At 41.8% G+C, this 16,001-nt stretch overlaps 1 protein-coding gene across 1 annotated transcript in view; it reads right to left on the bottom strand.

Moving 5' to 3' along the window:
• Positions 1–16,001, bottom strand: part of adamts16 (ADAM metallopeptidase with thrombospondin type 1 motif, 16) — a 55,653-nt gene that overhangs the window by 15,478 nt on the left and 24,174 nt on the right. The window contains exons 5-16 of the mRNA XM_030783233.1: positions 15,506–15,708; positions 13,848–13,931; positions 12,872–13,031; positions 10,585–10,690; positions 10,209–10,346; positions 7,688–7,841; positions 5,336–5,431; positions 3,398–3,546; positions 2,464–2,636; positions 1,928–2,058; positions 583–706; positions 25–269 (exon numbers count right to left, since the gene is read on the bottom strand). Of these exons, the coding sequence (XP_030639093.1) occupies positions 25–269; positions 583–706; positions 1,928–2,058; positions 2,464–2,636; positions 3,398–3,546; positions 5,336–5,431; positions 7,688–7,841; positions 10,209–10,346; positions 10,585–10,690; positions 12,872–13,031; positions 13,848–13,931; positions 15,506–15,708 (1,763 nt within the window). The remainder of the gene's footprint in view (positions 1–24; positions 270–582; positions 707–1,927; positions 2,059–2,463; positions 2,637–3,397; positions 3,547–5,335; positions 5,432–7,687; positions 7,842–10,208; positions 10,347–10,584; positions 10,691–12,871; positions 13,032–13,847; positions 13,932–15,505; positions 15,709–16,001) is intronic.

Here is a 16,001-nt window from a genome sequence, read left to right on the forward strand (position 1 = left end):
TACGAGAAAAACCTGAAATTTTACCTCAATCACTAGCGTCTCATTGGTTGGTCCAGTTGAGGTAAGACTCTCAGGTCGATTGTAAGGCCTCTTGTAGTCAAACACAGCTCCAGCGATGGAATGTCTTCCAGGCCAGTCCACAGTCCAGCGGCCATTCAAATAGTATTTTCTCTGGCTATTTCTGATGGCCAAGTATGAGCTGGAAGTGTTCAGTTCCAGAACTTGGATACTGCGTGCCCCAGCCGGAATGGTGACCATTCCATAATACTCTGTTTGAGTCATGTGGAAAGTTGATGAATTTAACACAGTTTCAGCACTAATCTTGCTTTGTTTTCCCAAATATAATAATACTTGCACACAGTTGTATTGCTTAAAAATACATGTGTGCACCGTAACTATGGTACGTGTTATTATATTGTTGTTATGCAACAGCCATACAGTTAAATTATAAACTGGGAGTTGAGTAAAGCAAGACACTGCTGCATAGATTTGCATGATTATTGCCTGTGGGATTGTTATGTAAAAGCACGTGGATTATTTTACTCATAAACACCTCTCAGAATAGTTAGGGAGGGTTCTTACGATTGGTGTAGTGCTGTTTTGTGTATTGGCCTTTGTAGATTTTGCAGGTTGAATTGTTCCCTTTGCAGACTCCACACATATCTCGCACAGCTGTAGAGCCCAAAATTCGGTCGCAGCCAACCCTCTGTAAGGCACAAGACATTTACCCATGACTTACTACCATTTACACAAAGCGCGCATAAACAAGGAAACACAGCACGCTAAAGCAGAAGTTAGAACAAGCAAAGTGTCTATAAAAGGGTTGTGGGAAAAGGTTGTGCCTCCCCAAGCGTTTACAACAGCACCGGGTCTCTTTCTTACTGTACACAGACCTCAGAGGGACTTGCTGGGAAAGTAAGCGGTGTGTTACGTAACAGTGTAACAGGCAATTACGTTACAAATCCATCTTGTTTAAATATGACCTAGCACAAACACCAAAATGGGATGAGGTCTTGATTCCTCACATTTTAGCACAAACCACAATACAGAGTCTCGAGAGATGTCTAAATCTTTGGCAATGATGGACATGATTCAGTATGGTTTGACATAATTTTGTGTTGCAGCTTGTGTAAACTGTTTGATCAATACAGAGATTGATGTGTTTTCCACCATTATATATCTAGTCGCATTTTTTCTTCTTGTAATCCAAAAACAGGGCATGACATGTTGTCAAGTTAAACAATTTTCAGCTGCTATATTGAATTAACAATGAAATTTGATTACACAGAATCGAAGTTGGCTCTCTTTGGGCAAACATACAAAAAGGCATGAAATTGATTAGCCTCCAAAAATGCTGTGAGGCAAACTTTGCCTCTGAACTGCACTTGTTTCCTAAAGGGCTTGACTTTTTAAGATGATTACATTTTTGACAGTGGGAGTTCAACTGGACTGACTCTTCTTGCTATTTTTATTATTATGATCATTAATATTATCATAACAGTGAAAGAAATGCTAATGCTTTGTCCCATCAAAAAGTTCTTCAGTGTGGAAAGCTCTCTGATCGTAAAAACTTTAAAGACATAAAAAAAAATAAATAAAAAATCCTTGCACAAAAGGAAACATTTCTTGTACAAAACAATCTATTTTACTGTCTTACAGATCACAAAGCCTGCATTAACACTGTTAAAAAAAAAAAAGTTCTGTTTGCTTAAAAACTGATGAAACACTAAGCTGCAATTCATTAAACTTGAACAGTTGGAGTTCTGAGGCATACGCTAACATGGTAAGCAGAGCGGTTGGATCTTTTTTACCCCGTATCGGCAAAGTGGCATTTCATTTCAAACATGCTCCGCATCTGTTAACAGGCTCTTTTTCATCACACATAGCATCACTGCTTTTCATTATGTGAGAATAGATGGGGAGATACCTCACACAGTCCGTCAATGCACACATTGGAACTGTCCTGGCTGCACTGCGTCCCATCTCTCACTTTGCTGGACAGAGCGAAGAAGAAATCGTAGCCTTCGGCCAAACAGTAGAGCTTACACATGTCCTGGTCTGTGGAGGAGGAGCAAACATGACGACACAGTTCTGTCTTTAAGTCGTCCCCGGGGACCCGGAGTCGTGCTTTCGATACAATGACTCATTTTTTTTTTCCTTTGTAATTTTAATAAAATGGTAAAGCACGGGCAACGAAACGGTACTATGTGCCAGTCGGTTATTGCTTCCCGTCTTTGCGCTGTGTTGCAACAGCCTCTGTTCTTTGCTCTTAGCGCTGACATGTTCTGTAATTCAATTCAATGATCAGAAAATGAAAACAATACAGCCTTTTTTGCTGTTGTTTGTTCTTTAAAACGGTTCACGAAGCCGAATGTATTGCAACAAACAGTTGGTCATAGTTATCTCCGTGGACCTGACACATATAATAACTATTTGAGTTGTCAGGAGAAACTGAAGACCCACCGTCCACCCGAGTGTAGGGCGTCCACTTGTAGTACCAGCCTCGGAAGGGCTTGCTGTTGAATTCAGCGCACTGAACGGCTCTGAAGTCCACGCTGTTCGCAGGACAGTCCTCCGTGTTACACATTTTGTACGACCGCGACGAGCCTTCACAGAACCTCCCTCCGTACATCGGCCTGAGGGACAGAAAGTTGAATCAAAGAAATTAGGAAGGCTTTGTTCTGCTGCTGTATCAAAAATGATTTTATATATATATATATTTTTTTTTTGTTCCTCTAAAAGCACACTTCTTGTGAGTTGAAAATGTTAATTCTTGCTGTAGAGTGGAAACCTAAAGAAAACATATGTAAGAACTTCACATTTCAAGAAATTTCATGAGAGCGTGCGTGCTGGTATGTGTGCTTGTATCTGTGTGTGTGCGTGAGTTATGGACTCCTGTTATGCTGGTATCAGTATTAAGATCTCAGGACTTTCAGGCATGATAAGCAGTGAGTTGCAGAGTGGTTGGTGCAGGTGAATATCCTCAGGCATATCAGAGTCAGATATATGGTGTGACCAGCTACATCTTCTGTGTAAACTTCAATCTGCCTCTCACACCATCCTGTCTTACACTCACTATCGGAGTAAAGCGAAATGATAAGTGAGGGAAAGAACCAACCGAGTGTGTGTGTGTGTGTGTGTGTGTGTGTATGTGTGTTTATGGAAGCATAAATGTACAGTAAGCATAAGTGCACAATAACTATGCGAATAAGCACAAAGAATCAGGGAACATTCTCAGAATTTTGAGAACGTCTAAATGTGAGTAAACTGTTATAAAGTATACAAACCAGAGCATGCATGAGCACGGAAGCAGTCATAACCAACAGATACCAACATTTGGCTCTACTGTGTGTTGCAGTTTTCCCAGACTTTCACAGAAACAGGGTGGAATGCCTACCTGGGGTTGTTACAGTGTCTCTCTCTGTAGGTCACACCAGTCTCACAGCTACGGGAACAGCTGGACCATCCCGACCAGGCTGACCAGTGGCCGTGGACCGGCATGGGACCCTCGTCTCCCTGCTTCACACACTGCCCACGGCGACACCACTAAGACAGAGAAAACACACACACACAGACACACAAACATCCAATCAACCTTAGTATCAGAATACACAGTCTCTGACAGCCGACTACTTCAAAGGAATAGTGTTAAATGAACTGGCTCCAAATCTGAACGTTCTCAAGTATCTCACCTGCAAGTGATTAAACTGCTTTTAATCGGTGAGTGAATTTCTGATGCTTATGTGAAATAAAAAGACAGTGGTACAGTTTAAATTCATATTCTGTAATGACCTCTATAAAGCTCCATCAAAAAACATTATGTTCTAATTATGTTAAAATGCCACTATGGGTCCCACCTCTATCTCACCCTCCCCAAACCGCAGAGAAGTTTAAAACGATACTGAGACCATTGCTTGTATATACTAGCTGATATTTCCTGAAATAACAAGTTCTAGGCATTCCTAACGGAGAGGGTCATTATTTGTGTTCAGTAATTGGCTCTCAGAGGGAGTGCAGGAGACCAAGTTCAATGAATTGTCGAGCGAAATTCATGCGAGGGGCCATAACGTCGTCTCTTCAGAGAATATCTCTTTCTTCTGTCCGGTGCTAATTGTCTTCATTTGACGTATTAGCAAAGAAAGAGGCGCTAGCTCGCTCTTCGTGTTGCAAAGGATAATTACAGTCTTTTTTTTCCCTTTTTTATCAGAGTAGGGTAGTAATTGTAGTAACTGATAGAGCTTTAGAAGAACCCCTCTGACAGAATTTAGAGAACCAAACCTCCCACAGTTTAACCTCGTCCTGGATGAGTTCATCGCACCAACTGGATTATAAAGGCACTGAATCATGGCAATGGCATTCGTGAGGGGGAAAGGGGTGAGAGATATCTGTGAGACTCAGCTGGAGCTGAAGGACTCTGTTAGCAGGTCTAATATTCTTCCTCTGATATGTGCTTGTCTCGTATGAGCGTTGTGAATCAGCAGGCAAGAGCGGCCCGTACCAGAGAAGCTACTCTCTTAATGCATGCCTTAAGAGACAACAACTGCAAATAAAAGGATTTTTATGTCCAAAATGATTCAATTTCAAGTGTCAGAATTCTTTAATTCAGTCGGACTCCTTGGCCTTCATTAGCCGGGACACAGCTAGACAGAGCCGAGCGTTTTCAGTAACAGCAAGAATTTACACAAAGGTCCATATACTGCCCGACGTGATTCTAGAACATTCTGCAGTTCAAATCTTAACTCCTCTCAACAGCGAGTGTCCTGCCAGGCTGGCATTTAATCAGGTTCTCTCCTTGGTAACGCTGGCAGTGGAATCCCTACTGAGAGGTTCTGTACTGTTTACAACCCTCCATTCTCTCCTGCTCTAAATGTCACAAGCTAAATACGTGTGTTGATTAAAAAAAAAAAAGAAAAAGAAAAGAAGAGACAGAGAGAGAGAAGAGAGGGAAGAAGCCTCTTCAACAGTTGTAACGGTTCCCATCCTTATGGATAAAAAGCATTTGTTTTAGTTCACTTAAAGTCTGGAACCACACTGTCTCTTTTCTTATTAGGAACTCCTCTTATCCCTTGGTTTATTTCATTACTATTCCACACCGTGACCTAGTTCTAATGAGAACAGACCTGAAGTGCACTGGTTGCAGGCTAATTCTAAAAAAAAAAAAAAAAAGACATGAGTGGTTTTAGACACATTTTCCGTAAGGATAATAACAGAGAGAGACAGAGAGCTCACTAAGCTAAGGCCACTGGGCCTACAAATTTTTTGAATAAGAGGGAGCGTTGTTAGTATGGGCAGCACCGTGAAGCCGAGAGCCAGTCTCATGATGGGGCTGTCTCACCATGTCTGGGCCGCAGGCGGAGCCCTCGGCGGCTGGCATGAACTTGGTTTCGCATTTTCTCCCAACGCGATGGCACCACAGGGCTTTACAGATGTCCTATGGGAGACGAAACAGACAGAGGTACGTAAGTGCAGTTCTGGTTAAGACCTCAACCTTGGGACTTGGTTTTTGGAAGAAGGAGCCGGATGTCTAATGACATGGCAAAAAAAAAAAAAATTCCAGGAGGTGGAGAGGCAAAGCTGGGTGATGAGTAGACGTTGCCTGTTGGTTTTATGGCACAGTTTTGTGACCTAAATAATAGTATAGGGGTTTTTTGTTGTTGTTGTTGCTGTTTTTGTTTTTTTTCTTGTGCGCACTGCTTGCTTGAGTTGCAAAATGATGCAAACAAAAACTATGCTGTAATAGGAGACAGTAAAAAAAAAAAAAAAAAAATTGCACAATATTTTCGAAACACACTTTTCCACACATTTTATTTACAATGTGACTAAAATCACACATTTTAATATATGCCTTTGCCTCGAGGGAAATTCTGAAGCCCTGCATACACAGATAACATCACACAGACTGAAAAAAAAAAAAAAACACACCCAAAAAACCCAGTCGTACTTGAACAGTTAATGTGTCTATATTGTTCACATCTGGGTTATTGGTTCATATTTTGACAACATTCGGTGCGCAGATGGGGAAGACAGTTCTAGTAGCTTGCCAAAGCAATTGTGGCCCAATTCCCATCATGGGTTTCTGCAGCTGTTTGTAAAATTCAGCAGTCCTTGAACACAGCACGGACAGAGACAGACAGATAAAAAGGGGGGGGGGGGGTAGCTGACACGACGTGGGTTTTTTTGACTTTGTGAATGTAACTGAGCTCCACCTCTCTCACCCCCACAGGTAGAAGAGCTGAGTGCACCGAGAAAGCCGCTCCGGTCTTTCCGTTCGTATTGGAAACGCATTCACAAAAGGCTGAATAAAACGAACTCTCTGAGAGACCACTGGGAGAAGGATCAATTCATTCCAGAATCCCTACTGTCTACAGTAAGATACATGTGGTGTAGAAGGAATCTGTTGGCAAGTGAAGACTTAAAGCCGTGTCCATGTAACATTTTTACATTTGCAGAACATTTGAAGACATAATTGTTTCATATTGTACAGCCCCTTAAGCCACATTAATTTGTATATATAACTGTCAATAACTGAACACATCCATAATCCTTAGTCGATTTTTCATGCAAGAATGAATGTTATCCATTAAAATAAAATGTAATATATCAAATGGCCCACATGAAGAGCTCAAGGCTGAAACAAAGACACGTTCTCTGATATGGCCAAAGTAAACCAGAGGAATTGAGAATACAACTGCCCTGTTTACAAATTTTGTCAGTCCCATCAACTGCCTCTGGGATTAAGAAAAGAAAAAAAAAAAAAAAAAAAGGAAAAGATTTGGGGGAGCTACATCCACTGACGCAATCAACCCCCAACTCAAAATAAAGGCTTTCTGTGTTTAAAACCCCCGTGATTTAATCACGAATGCCGCATTCATGATTTAAAAGCATTTGATATCGCAATTCAAATCTAAAAACACCCCATTAACAGTACGTGCAATTCAGACATTTTAAGGAGACACAAACCGTTCAAAGTCAGACATGTTATGTTCTCAATATCTCTCCCTGTCCTGTCTGCGCTGAGCTACTTCTTAGACTGCAAATATACAGTGGGTAGCGAGACAATGGAAGCAGGATACGCCGAGGTTCTCACTGGCAACCTTCCAGTGTATATTTAGTTTTCCCTTGGTGTATTCTGTACACAGAGACCCTGTCTATCTGGGTAGTGTTGAGAGATGTCCAGAGAAATAGCAGTTAATTAGCTTTCTCAAAGGGGCGGTTTTATTTTTGGGATTTTACAAATGACAGAGAATGATGATTCCGAGCGAATCATTTGTTTTCAGGAGGTTCATGGTGCTCTGTAGACATTGAGGACTAATGCCCATATGCTTCTCGCAACAGATGTGGGAGCGCAAGCGTAAGAATAAGCATATGTGGAAAGCGCACTGGTGAAAGACCAGACGTGCAATGTGAGTAAACAAGACAGCTCTCTGTTGTAAAGCTTCAGTCTTGATATGTGTGTGTGTGTGTGTGTGTGTGTCTGTGTGAGAGAGAGAGAGAAACCTCATAGACATGAACAGACATGTGTGGAAAAAACCTACAGCATTCCATATCAACACGTTTTCCACCGATGTAGATACTTCACATGTTAATGACAGCACTGATATGATGCAAAGCATGTATTATTAAGAGAACTGGAAAAGAATGGGTATTCCATCAGTTTATCACGGTGAGGAGAAGAGTAGGGTCTTGCCTTCTTGAAGTCCAGGGTACAAAGTTTGGCCTTCTCTCCGAATTGCCACTTGCACTGGGTGTCCGCATCGTACAGCTCCCCTGGAAGCTTCTCGGGATACTTGAACTCTTTCACTGCCTGGGGTTCATCCGACAAACAGGTGGCCTGGGCAGTGCTGGGACAAAAAGAAGAAGAAAGAGGAGATGCTATGAGGTCACTGACTCACATTCAGGTAAAAAAAAAAAAAAAAAGCATTACAAAGAACAAAGTAATATTATTCTCCCTCTCAAACACAATGCAGTCGTAGAGTCGCCACGGTAACATCACTACAAACATGAGTGTTTTAGTTAATGCATTTTGACACACTCTTACGAGGCCTGATATTGCACGCCACTGTTATTACATGCCCCGACAGTGAGGTTCTCGGAGTAAGCCGATACTGCCGATTGCAAGGAAACATTTTATGGTTTTAAATTTGGCTAGGTTTAAACGCGATCAGAAACATGGTTTAAACGTGGGAGACGTGGTGGGATCCCTGCTGATGACTTTAGCAGAGAGAACTTAGTGCCGTTAGCTGCCTTTATGACTGCTATGCGACTGCGGAACACTGGCTGTACTGCACATGTTTCCCAGAGTCGACGTTGGCTGCAAAAGATGGGTATTGTACATACATCCATCCTTCCAAACATTCAGGAGGGAAGGGAAGCCTCGACTGATTTATGAAAGACTTTTTTTTTTTCCCCTTTCTCTCTCCACTCATCCTTTCTGCTTCCAATTAGCCACACGCTACATCAATACGGCAGCTAGGAGCACAGCATCTGGTCCTGCCGCTTGCCAGAATGCCATTTGCTGATGGATCCCAGTCACAGGCTTTGTGTCTTTCTCTGAGCCTCAGCCTTGTCACCTCTTTAAACGCTTCTTCAAGAGATTAAAGGCAAGCAGAGCGCTTGCACATCAGATAGCAATAACAAAGGCTTAGCATGGTGACTGCATGCTCTAGGACCACCTTTTCAAAGTCTTTTGTGGGGGAACTTATATCATTTTAGGTGCTGAAAACCCCACGGAATATACCTTGATACTTGAGGGAAATGTACAAAAAAAGGAGGCAATGCCTGGTGAATTCTCACAGGGCACCGCCCAAGACTGACTGGGCACGTCTGATTAATGAGGCACCAGTTGAGGAGGTATATATGTCCACTCTCTGAAGGCTTTTTTTGGGAGTTTCGCAGACAGACACTCTGTCAGCTCTGCTCAGAGATAATCCTTCAGCATTTCCTATTCTCAAGCCTCACTGGAAAAAGCAGTAGCAGCTTCTGGGCAGACCTTTTCAGGCTGCCGATGACACACCAAGTAGGGACACTGCGCATTCCAAAAGAGCCGCTCTGCTGGCAAAACTGCTAAAGACCACGTCAACGTCCTAAAGGCTAACGCTGTATACAGAGCAGTTTAGAGAATCTGATGCTTGTCTTTTGGGTAGAGAGAGAGAGAGAGAGAGAGAGAGAGAGAGCAGGTGCAGAGTGAGAAGAAACAGACCATAAAGACACAGTGACGAGCACGGGAATGCCACCGTGCAACTGCAGCGACACGTTCTCGAGCTGAAAAACCGAAGCTGGTTTTTTTGACGGCGGCCCTTGTGTTGGAGCTTGCCAAGCCGCCTGTGTTTCCTTACGTCTAGTCCAAACAGCCATCTCCGCCGCTCCACGTGGAGCAGAAACAAAATACTGGCAGTTCAGTCGTGACTCTCTAAGCATGTGACTCACACTCTCTGAGCTTGGCAGGGAGTCCTTCTTCCGGCATTGCTTAAAAGACCGGGGTCAGACACACTTAATCGAAACCTGACAGCCCTAATGAGGATGAGATCAGGGGGCTCTTAATAACACACCCGAGGATGAAAACACTGTTAACCCCCCCCCACCAATTCCACCCCACCCGACTTCAGCAAACAACAGGATACCTTACAGTTCATTTCACAGGAGGGTTAATTTAGGGTGACGGGGCAACGATGATCGGGTTTCACGTGGAGAGACGGATTTCTCTCAGACTGCGGGTGAAACATTAGCCCTGATGGAGCGACTGGGCAACCACAGATCAGCAGGGTGGCTGGCTGTGCCTGCTCTATTTGTGAACACCACTACAAATACTAGTTTCGAATGATGAGGCCGGCGTCTAGACTGTCACTGGCACTGAATGCATGACTGATTGCCTTGGGATTCACAACTGTCTCTTTTTTAATTTATTTATTTGTTTTAAACGTATACTTGTTCATTCCTTTTTAGCCACCAATTGTGGCCTGCATGTGATGTGCATAACCCCTCATAACTACCACAACACGTTTACAGTTTTTGGAAAAGGCAAGACGCTCAAGCAATAAATCGATCTCAGAGGTAAATATAATCTCACTTCATTATGGAAGCGAAATGTCTCTCAGCTTGAAATGGCTGAGACAAATGCCATCCCCCTTCGGCGTGAATATTGGAAAGGTAAATCTGGACAACCTGAGTAAACTGTAACTGTGCACATTTAAACTTATATTAAGTATCACCTGAGGAATCTGCTGAGGTACTGCCTGCTGCAGGAGGACCAGGAGAAGATTCCATTGTGGCCAGCCAAAGTAGGAGACATTATGTGGCCCACTGACTTCTTACACACGTTTCCCTCACCGTCATGGACCATTCCAAAGCTGTGGCAAAGAAGTTAACAGATGTAGTCTTATAAGAAAACAAAAAACAACAAAAAACTGACAATGAATGTCATCGGTTTTCATCTAACACCAAGTCTCAGGAAAATGTTGTTCAATGTTCCATTTCATTGTTCTTGACTTTGTTTTTGTTACTTATTTTTGGGGAGGATGAAGTAATATATATATATATTTATTTTTTTTCTAAATACTGTGCTGATCTTCAATGTGAAGCTCTTACTTGTGTCCAGACTCGTGAGCTATGGTAAAAGCCAGACCCAGCCCTGTGTCCTCATTGATGGTACAGCTCCGGTACTTGCTACACATCCCACTGATTGGAGCAAAACCTGGGGAGACACAGAACAAAATACAGTCATAGGGAAAATGAACGGTTTCTGAGATCTAAACATGCTTTTCTTCAATGAGAATGCTTAATGAAAGGATTATTCAAGAATGAATCCATGCTAAAATTGCCAGGCACATTTTCCTAAAGTCTGAGGAAATTCAGAATGGCATGACAAAATCGCATATAACTCCAGCATAAGGTTCCCACAGCCCTGCTAACGTAGTTTCAGTCATTTCTATGAGGATGCAGACTTAGCTGATGATGAAGAGAATGCAGTAGACCCTAGAGTGGAAACTAGTGTATTAAAAATTACTGTGGAATGTCGCATTAAGATGCTGTGTATTCGTGTACGCTGTGAAAGATGCGCTCTACCCCAAACTGATCCTGGTTCACGTGATTCAAATTCTTATAAGCAGAAGAGACAGCTAAGGGTCGTGAGTTAACTTCGGAATGCTTAAAAAATAGAAGGAAAAGAATGTAACAAGCCCATGGTATCTTTAAACTTCTCCCCATATGGGACTTTGAGAACTATGGGAATTTGAGTTTTATGGGAACCGTCCAAATCTCCACCCTTTCTCACCGACACACGAAACCCAACACAGAGTGAATACGATGCATTTTGGATCTTGTTCAAAAGAGAGAGAGAAAAAAAAAAAGACCTGAAAGAGATGGATTTCATTTCTCTGTAAGAAAATGTTAATCTTGTGCTGTGCTCTTAGGGTCAGATCAAGCACAATCAAGTGTACCGTGTATGAAGACTACCAAACTTTGGATATTATCTGCATTTCATATCAAGACGTTGAACACACCTTGCACATTTTTACTGATGAAATCGTTTCAGCATGTTTTTGGCAGGTGTTGAGAGCCCCACACGGGTCTGCACAGTTTCCTCAGCACTTTTTTCATCTATATATTTTTTTTTTCAATATTTGGAAAAATCTCTCATGATACAACCAAACATGCAAGTCTTATTCATGTTGGCCTCGTCCATCACATTGCACTGCTGAGAAAATAGCTTGCCTGTTTGTCACACAAAAAGAAATAAACTTCTTGATGCATGACACGAATACGTTAAATTTGTGTTGCCACTCAATTAAAGTGTGTGAGACAGTTTTAAACATAAATACATCCCTACTTTCACATTAGAACTAACATACATTTCAAAACCCTATCAGCTCAGAAAATTCACCCAGTTGAACACATTAAGAGAGTTCAAATCTAAAATGATATGCCAACAATACCCTATAATGTAGAGTGAATACTGATTTAGTTTAACTCTTCCTTTGACGCTATTTGAGCGTTAGCTGAAATTCCGTCTGTGAGAACAGAGGCTGATAGAGAGTAACTACAAAAGTCACTCTGGTTCTATAATCTTCGACCCAGACTACCCTGACCTCAGACACACGTGAAATCCCCATTCGTTATGCATCCTCGAAAAACATACGACAGCTACCAGAGCTAGCTATAGCCTGAACCAAAGTGTTAATCATTTACAGTGCGATGACGGTGCTCCAAATGTTGTGTTCCCAAGCAGCTTTGAACTCTGGCCTTGCATGTTTGAAGGGCATGGCTAACAGGCTAATGGGGCTAAGGGTTAGCGGATAGCAGAGCGAGCTGCCTTTGAAGTTGATGAGGATGGGAAAAGGGTGGAGGGGGGGCGGGGGGGGGCTTGAAAACAGATTTAGAGTTCTCACAGTAAAGAAAAAGAAGAACAAGAAGAAGAAGAAGAAAGAGAACTTGCTTATTGTCTTCTGAGCAACAAGTTGATAATTACAAATCTGCAAAGGACAACTGTAGCATCACAGGTCCCAAGTGAAAAATAAGTTGACTTAATAAAAAAAAATCTTAATAACTATATTAGTGACTGTAATCCTCTGTAAAGCAACTGAACTACTGAGGTATTTCTCTAGTATGTAGCAGTGTGTGTGTGTGTGTGTGTGTGTGTGTGTGTGTGTGTGTGTATGTTGGTTGGTGGTGGGGGGGGGCCCAGAACTTAAAAATGCTGTGAATTAACATACAATTTTAGATCCTTTTACAGCAGTTCATTATATGAAAACTGATAAAAACAAATTTCTGAATAAACTCATCTTTCTATATCCTAAAAATACTTAAGGTATTTGAAGCTGTATTGAAGCTGAACCTAAGCCTGTTGTGATCAGTTGCAGAGTGGTGCAGAACATACCCAGGGTGTCACAGGGCTCATTCTTCCAGGAGCAGATGTCCAGGCCCGTGAGGAGGACGGCATGGTCATGACGTCGGCCCGTCTGCCCTGCCAGCCCGGACTGCCACTGGCAGAAACTGTTCAGAGTGTGATCAGCATGATGACTGATGACAAGACCCTCCTGAAAGAATTCCCACACGGTAGGAGACACAGAGACAGAGGAGGGGAGAGAGAGAATGACAGAAAGAAAGAAAGAAAGAAAGAAAGAAAGAAGCAGTAGAAATACAAGGAGGAATGTGTTCGTGTGTGTGTGTGTGGAGAGTAAAAGGGAGAGAGAGAGAGAGAGAGAGAGAGAAAGAGAGAGAGAAAAAAATATATCAGTACTCCTAAGAGACTACTTTATGATCCTGTGAGTACACTGGGCAAGGCAATTAATCTCTGCCTCTTTTGACCTTTCCTCAGTAAATGAGTTTATGGATAATTAAACATACATGATGAAACAAATTAAACTTAAATGCCTGTTGCTAATTGCCATGAAACAAGTGCAGTTCGAAGAGCAATTTTCCACATTCCTATCCAGGTAACAGATGTGAAATTCAGTGACATTAGCACAGGTGCATCTGTAATAGAGTCTCTTGTCTCTTTGTCCATTTCCCCACAAATTTAAAAACATATCTGGTGGATTTTCCCACAAATTCCAAGCAGATCTGGTTAAAATCCCCAGGACCATAAACTCCTCAACTGAACATTTTTAAAAATAAACTTTACAAAAATCTTTTCTGCTATAAGCGTCCTTGAAGAGGAAGTCTAATCTGGATGAGGCTTGTAAACAAACAAACAAACAAACATTTACTACTGTCAACCAGAAAAAAACAAATTTTCGCTGAGGGAAATGAATCTTGTATGTGTGAATATAGATTTAAGGGGACACATTCGAGCATGGTTTCATAAGAAAACATTGAGCAGATGTCAGTGGGCCATTTACAGAGACACAGACCTGGTCTTCATCCAGAAGGATAAGTCCTACTATGACTATATTGATGTCTCCTCCGATTGTTCCATCCTTAAACAGGGTTGAGACCTAAAGATAAACACAAAGATATCTGTAGGATCATTATCTTTAACCTCTGATCTCAGAACTACATATTGATCAACTGACATCCTTCAGTTTACCATATCAATACTACTTGTTTTTGTGTAGGAGAAGAAAAACTTCATTAAGAAAAAATGCAATGAGTCAACATCTCTCTAACTAGGACAGCTCAATTTTTTTTTTTTTTTTTTTGGATATGTGTGACTGCAAACTGTTTTGATGTCCTCAAAACCAATAAAAGACCAAGAACTTCCTAATGTCAGTTTTCAAATAAAAACCAAGCTTTATATAAATAAAAATCAGTGCAGACTTCCTGTTGAGCGACCTCTTTGACTTTTAGTTGAAAGTACAAACTCAACCTAACAAAAACTTGCCCCAAAACTTAAAGTGCAAAAAAAAAAAAAAAAAAAAGCTAAGATTTTTCCCATGAGTGGAAACCAGTGAAACCATCAAGGTATCACATCTCTGAAAAACATTTCTCATCTACTTAAAGATATACCTTACACAACACAACTCGTCTTAGCGACACTCTTTTGAAACTGAGCTGTAGACCCAGCTCTTGGAGAAGGCTTTAAGTAGCTCTGCTATCAGAAACAGAAACACCAGGGCTTAGGAGAGATTGTTTCCCTTCTTGTGTTTTATCTTTTCTCTGTGACGTTGCGATGAGAAGTCTCTTGATGTCTCTCAGGTGTCAGATGATCCCTGCCCCGTCTCGACTGGACGGTCTAGGGGGTTCTATAAACTCCCGGCCAGGACGCGATCCCATTGGCTTAGCACTCCGTGTGTAACTTCAGTGCGCTATGTGTAACTGTTTGGATTGCTCCTAAGAACCAATGAGATCTTTTCGTCTAATCTGTCACGTATCTCTTTCTGTTTACAAGGGCGGGGGGCCTGACTCAGGATTTTACTGTGTTGATTAAGTAGCAAAATAGTATAAAGACAAAAAAAAATAAAAAATAAAAACTACGCGTTTCGAACCAAGTGAAAACACATGGAATGACCTCACCTTTGTCCTTGACTTATGTGTGTCATCTGAGGCAACTCCAAAAAAGCGTATTAAATTGTACCAAAGGAATGTCTGAGAACAAAGCACTGTCACTGAATGAAACAAACCTTGACAAAACACTGGATGAAGCTGTCAGACATGAAAGCAAAGAACAGACGTATGGACTGATGACTAAATGGATTGGTGATTTGGATGGATGGATGGATGGATGGATGGATGGATGGATGGATGAATATCTGGACCGATGAGTCATAGAGATATTATGCGTGGATGGACTGAAGACTAGATGGATAACTGCATGGATAGATATATAGAGAGATGAACATATTTGCTGTTCTGTTGCATGTGTTTATGATTTTTTTAGGTATTCTACTAGAGCTACGATATTAGGAGAGGTATCCTATAAAACCTTCTTGTCATTCCTGCCCAGTCTTTTCCCTTGTTCAGCTCTGTACACACACACACACACACACACATACACTCATAATAACTAATTTGACAGATACAGATCAATGAATGGATGGATGGATGAATGAATAAATGGGTAGTTACTTACCATGTTTAGTACAGTCAGGACATAAGTGGTTATATTCTCGTGACCATGGTTCTCCATCATCTTGCGGTCCACCACCACTAAGGTCTCTACGTTCAGCTTTTGGTTGGAGTTTGTCTTGAACATGACTGCGCGTTTGCCTCTGCCAGCGTACTTGTACTCGTCTGGTAAAATATACAGGTCGTCCTGGGGCGGCTTGGGCATATCTGTAGGATGAAACCGAGCTGATATCAAAGGCTGAGAGTGTTCACGAGCGGAGGTGACATAAGCCGAGGAATCAAAATGAAAGAGAATAAATGAGTGATTCACTCGTTCATTTGTTTATCAATCAGCATTGATTCATGAACAAAACTACACAATTAAACGCAAGTACACATCCACACAGACACACGCATGTATGCATGCGCACACGCACACACACACACACACCATACACACACCATACACACATACAAATCAAAAATGCACTCTTAACTCTTAGACACACACACAGGCGCAC

Source organism: Chanos chanos, chromosome 8 (genome assembly GCF_902362185.1).
Source record: "Chanos chanos chromosome 8, fChaCha1.1, whole genome shotgun sequence".
Lineage (NCBI taxonomy): Eukaryota > Metazoa > Chordata > Actinopteri > Gonorynchiformes > Chanidae > Chanos > Chanos chanos.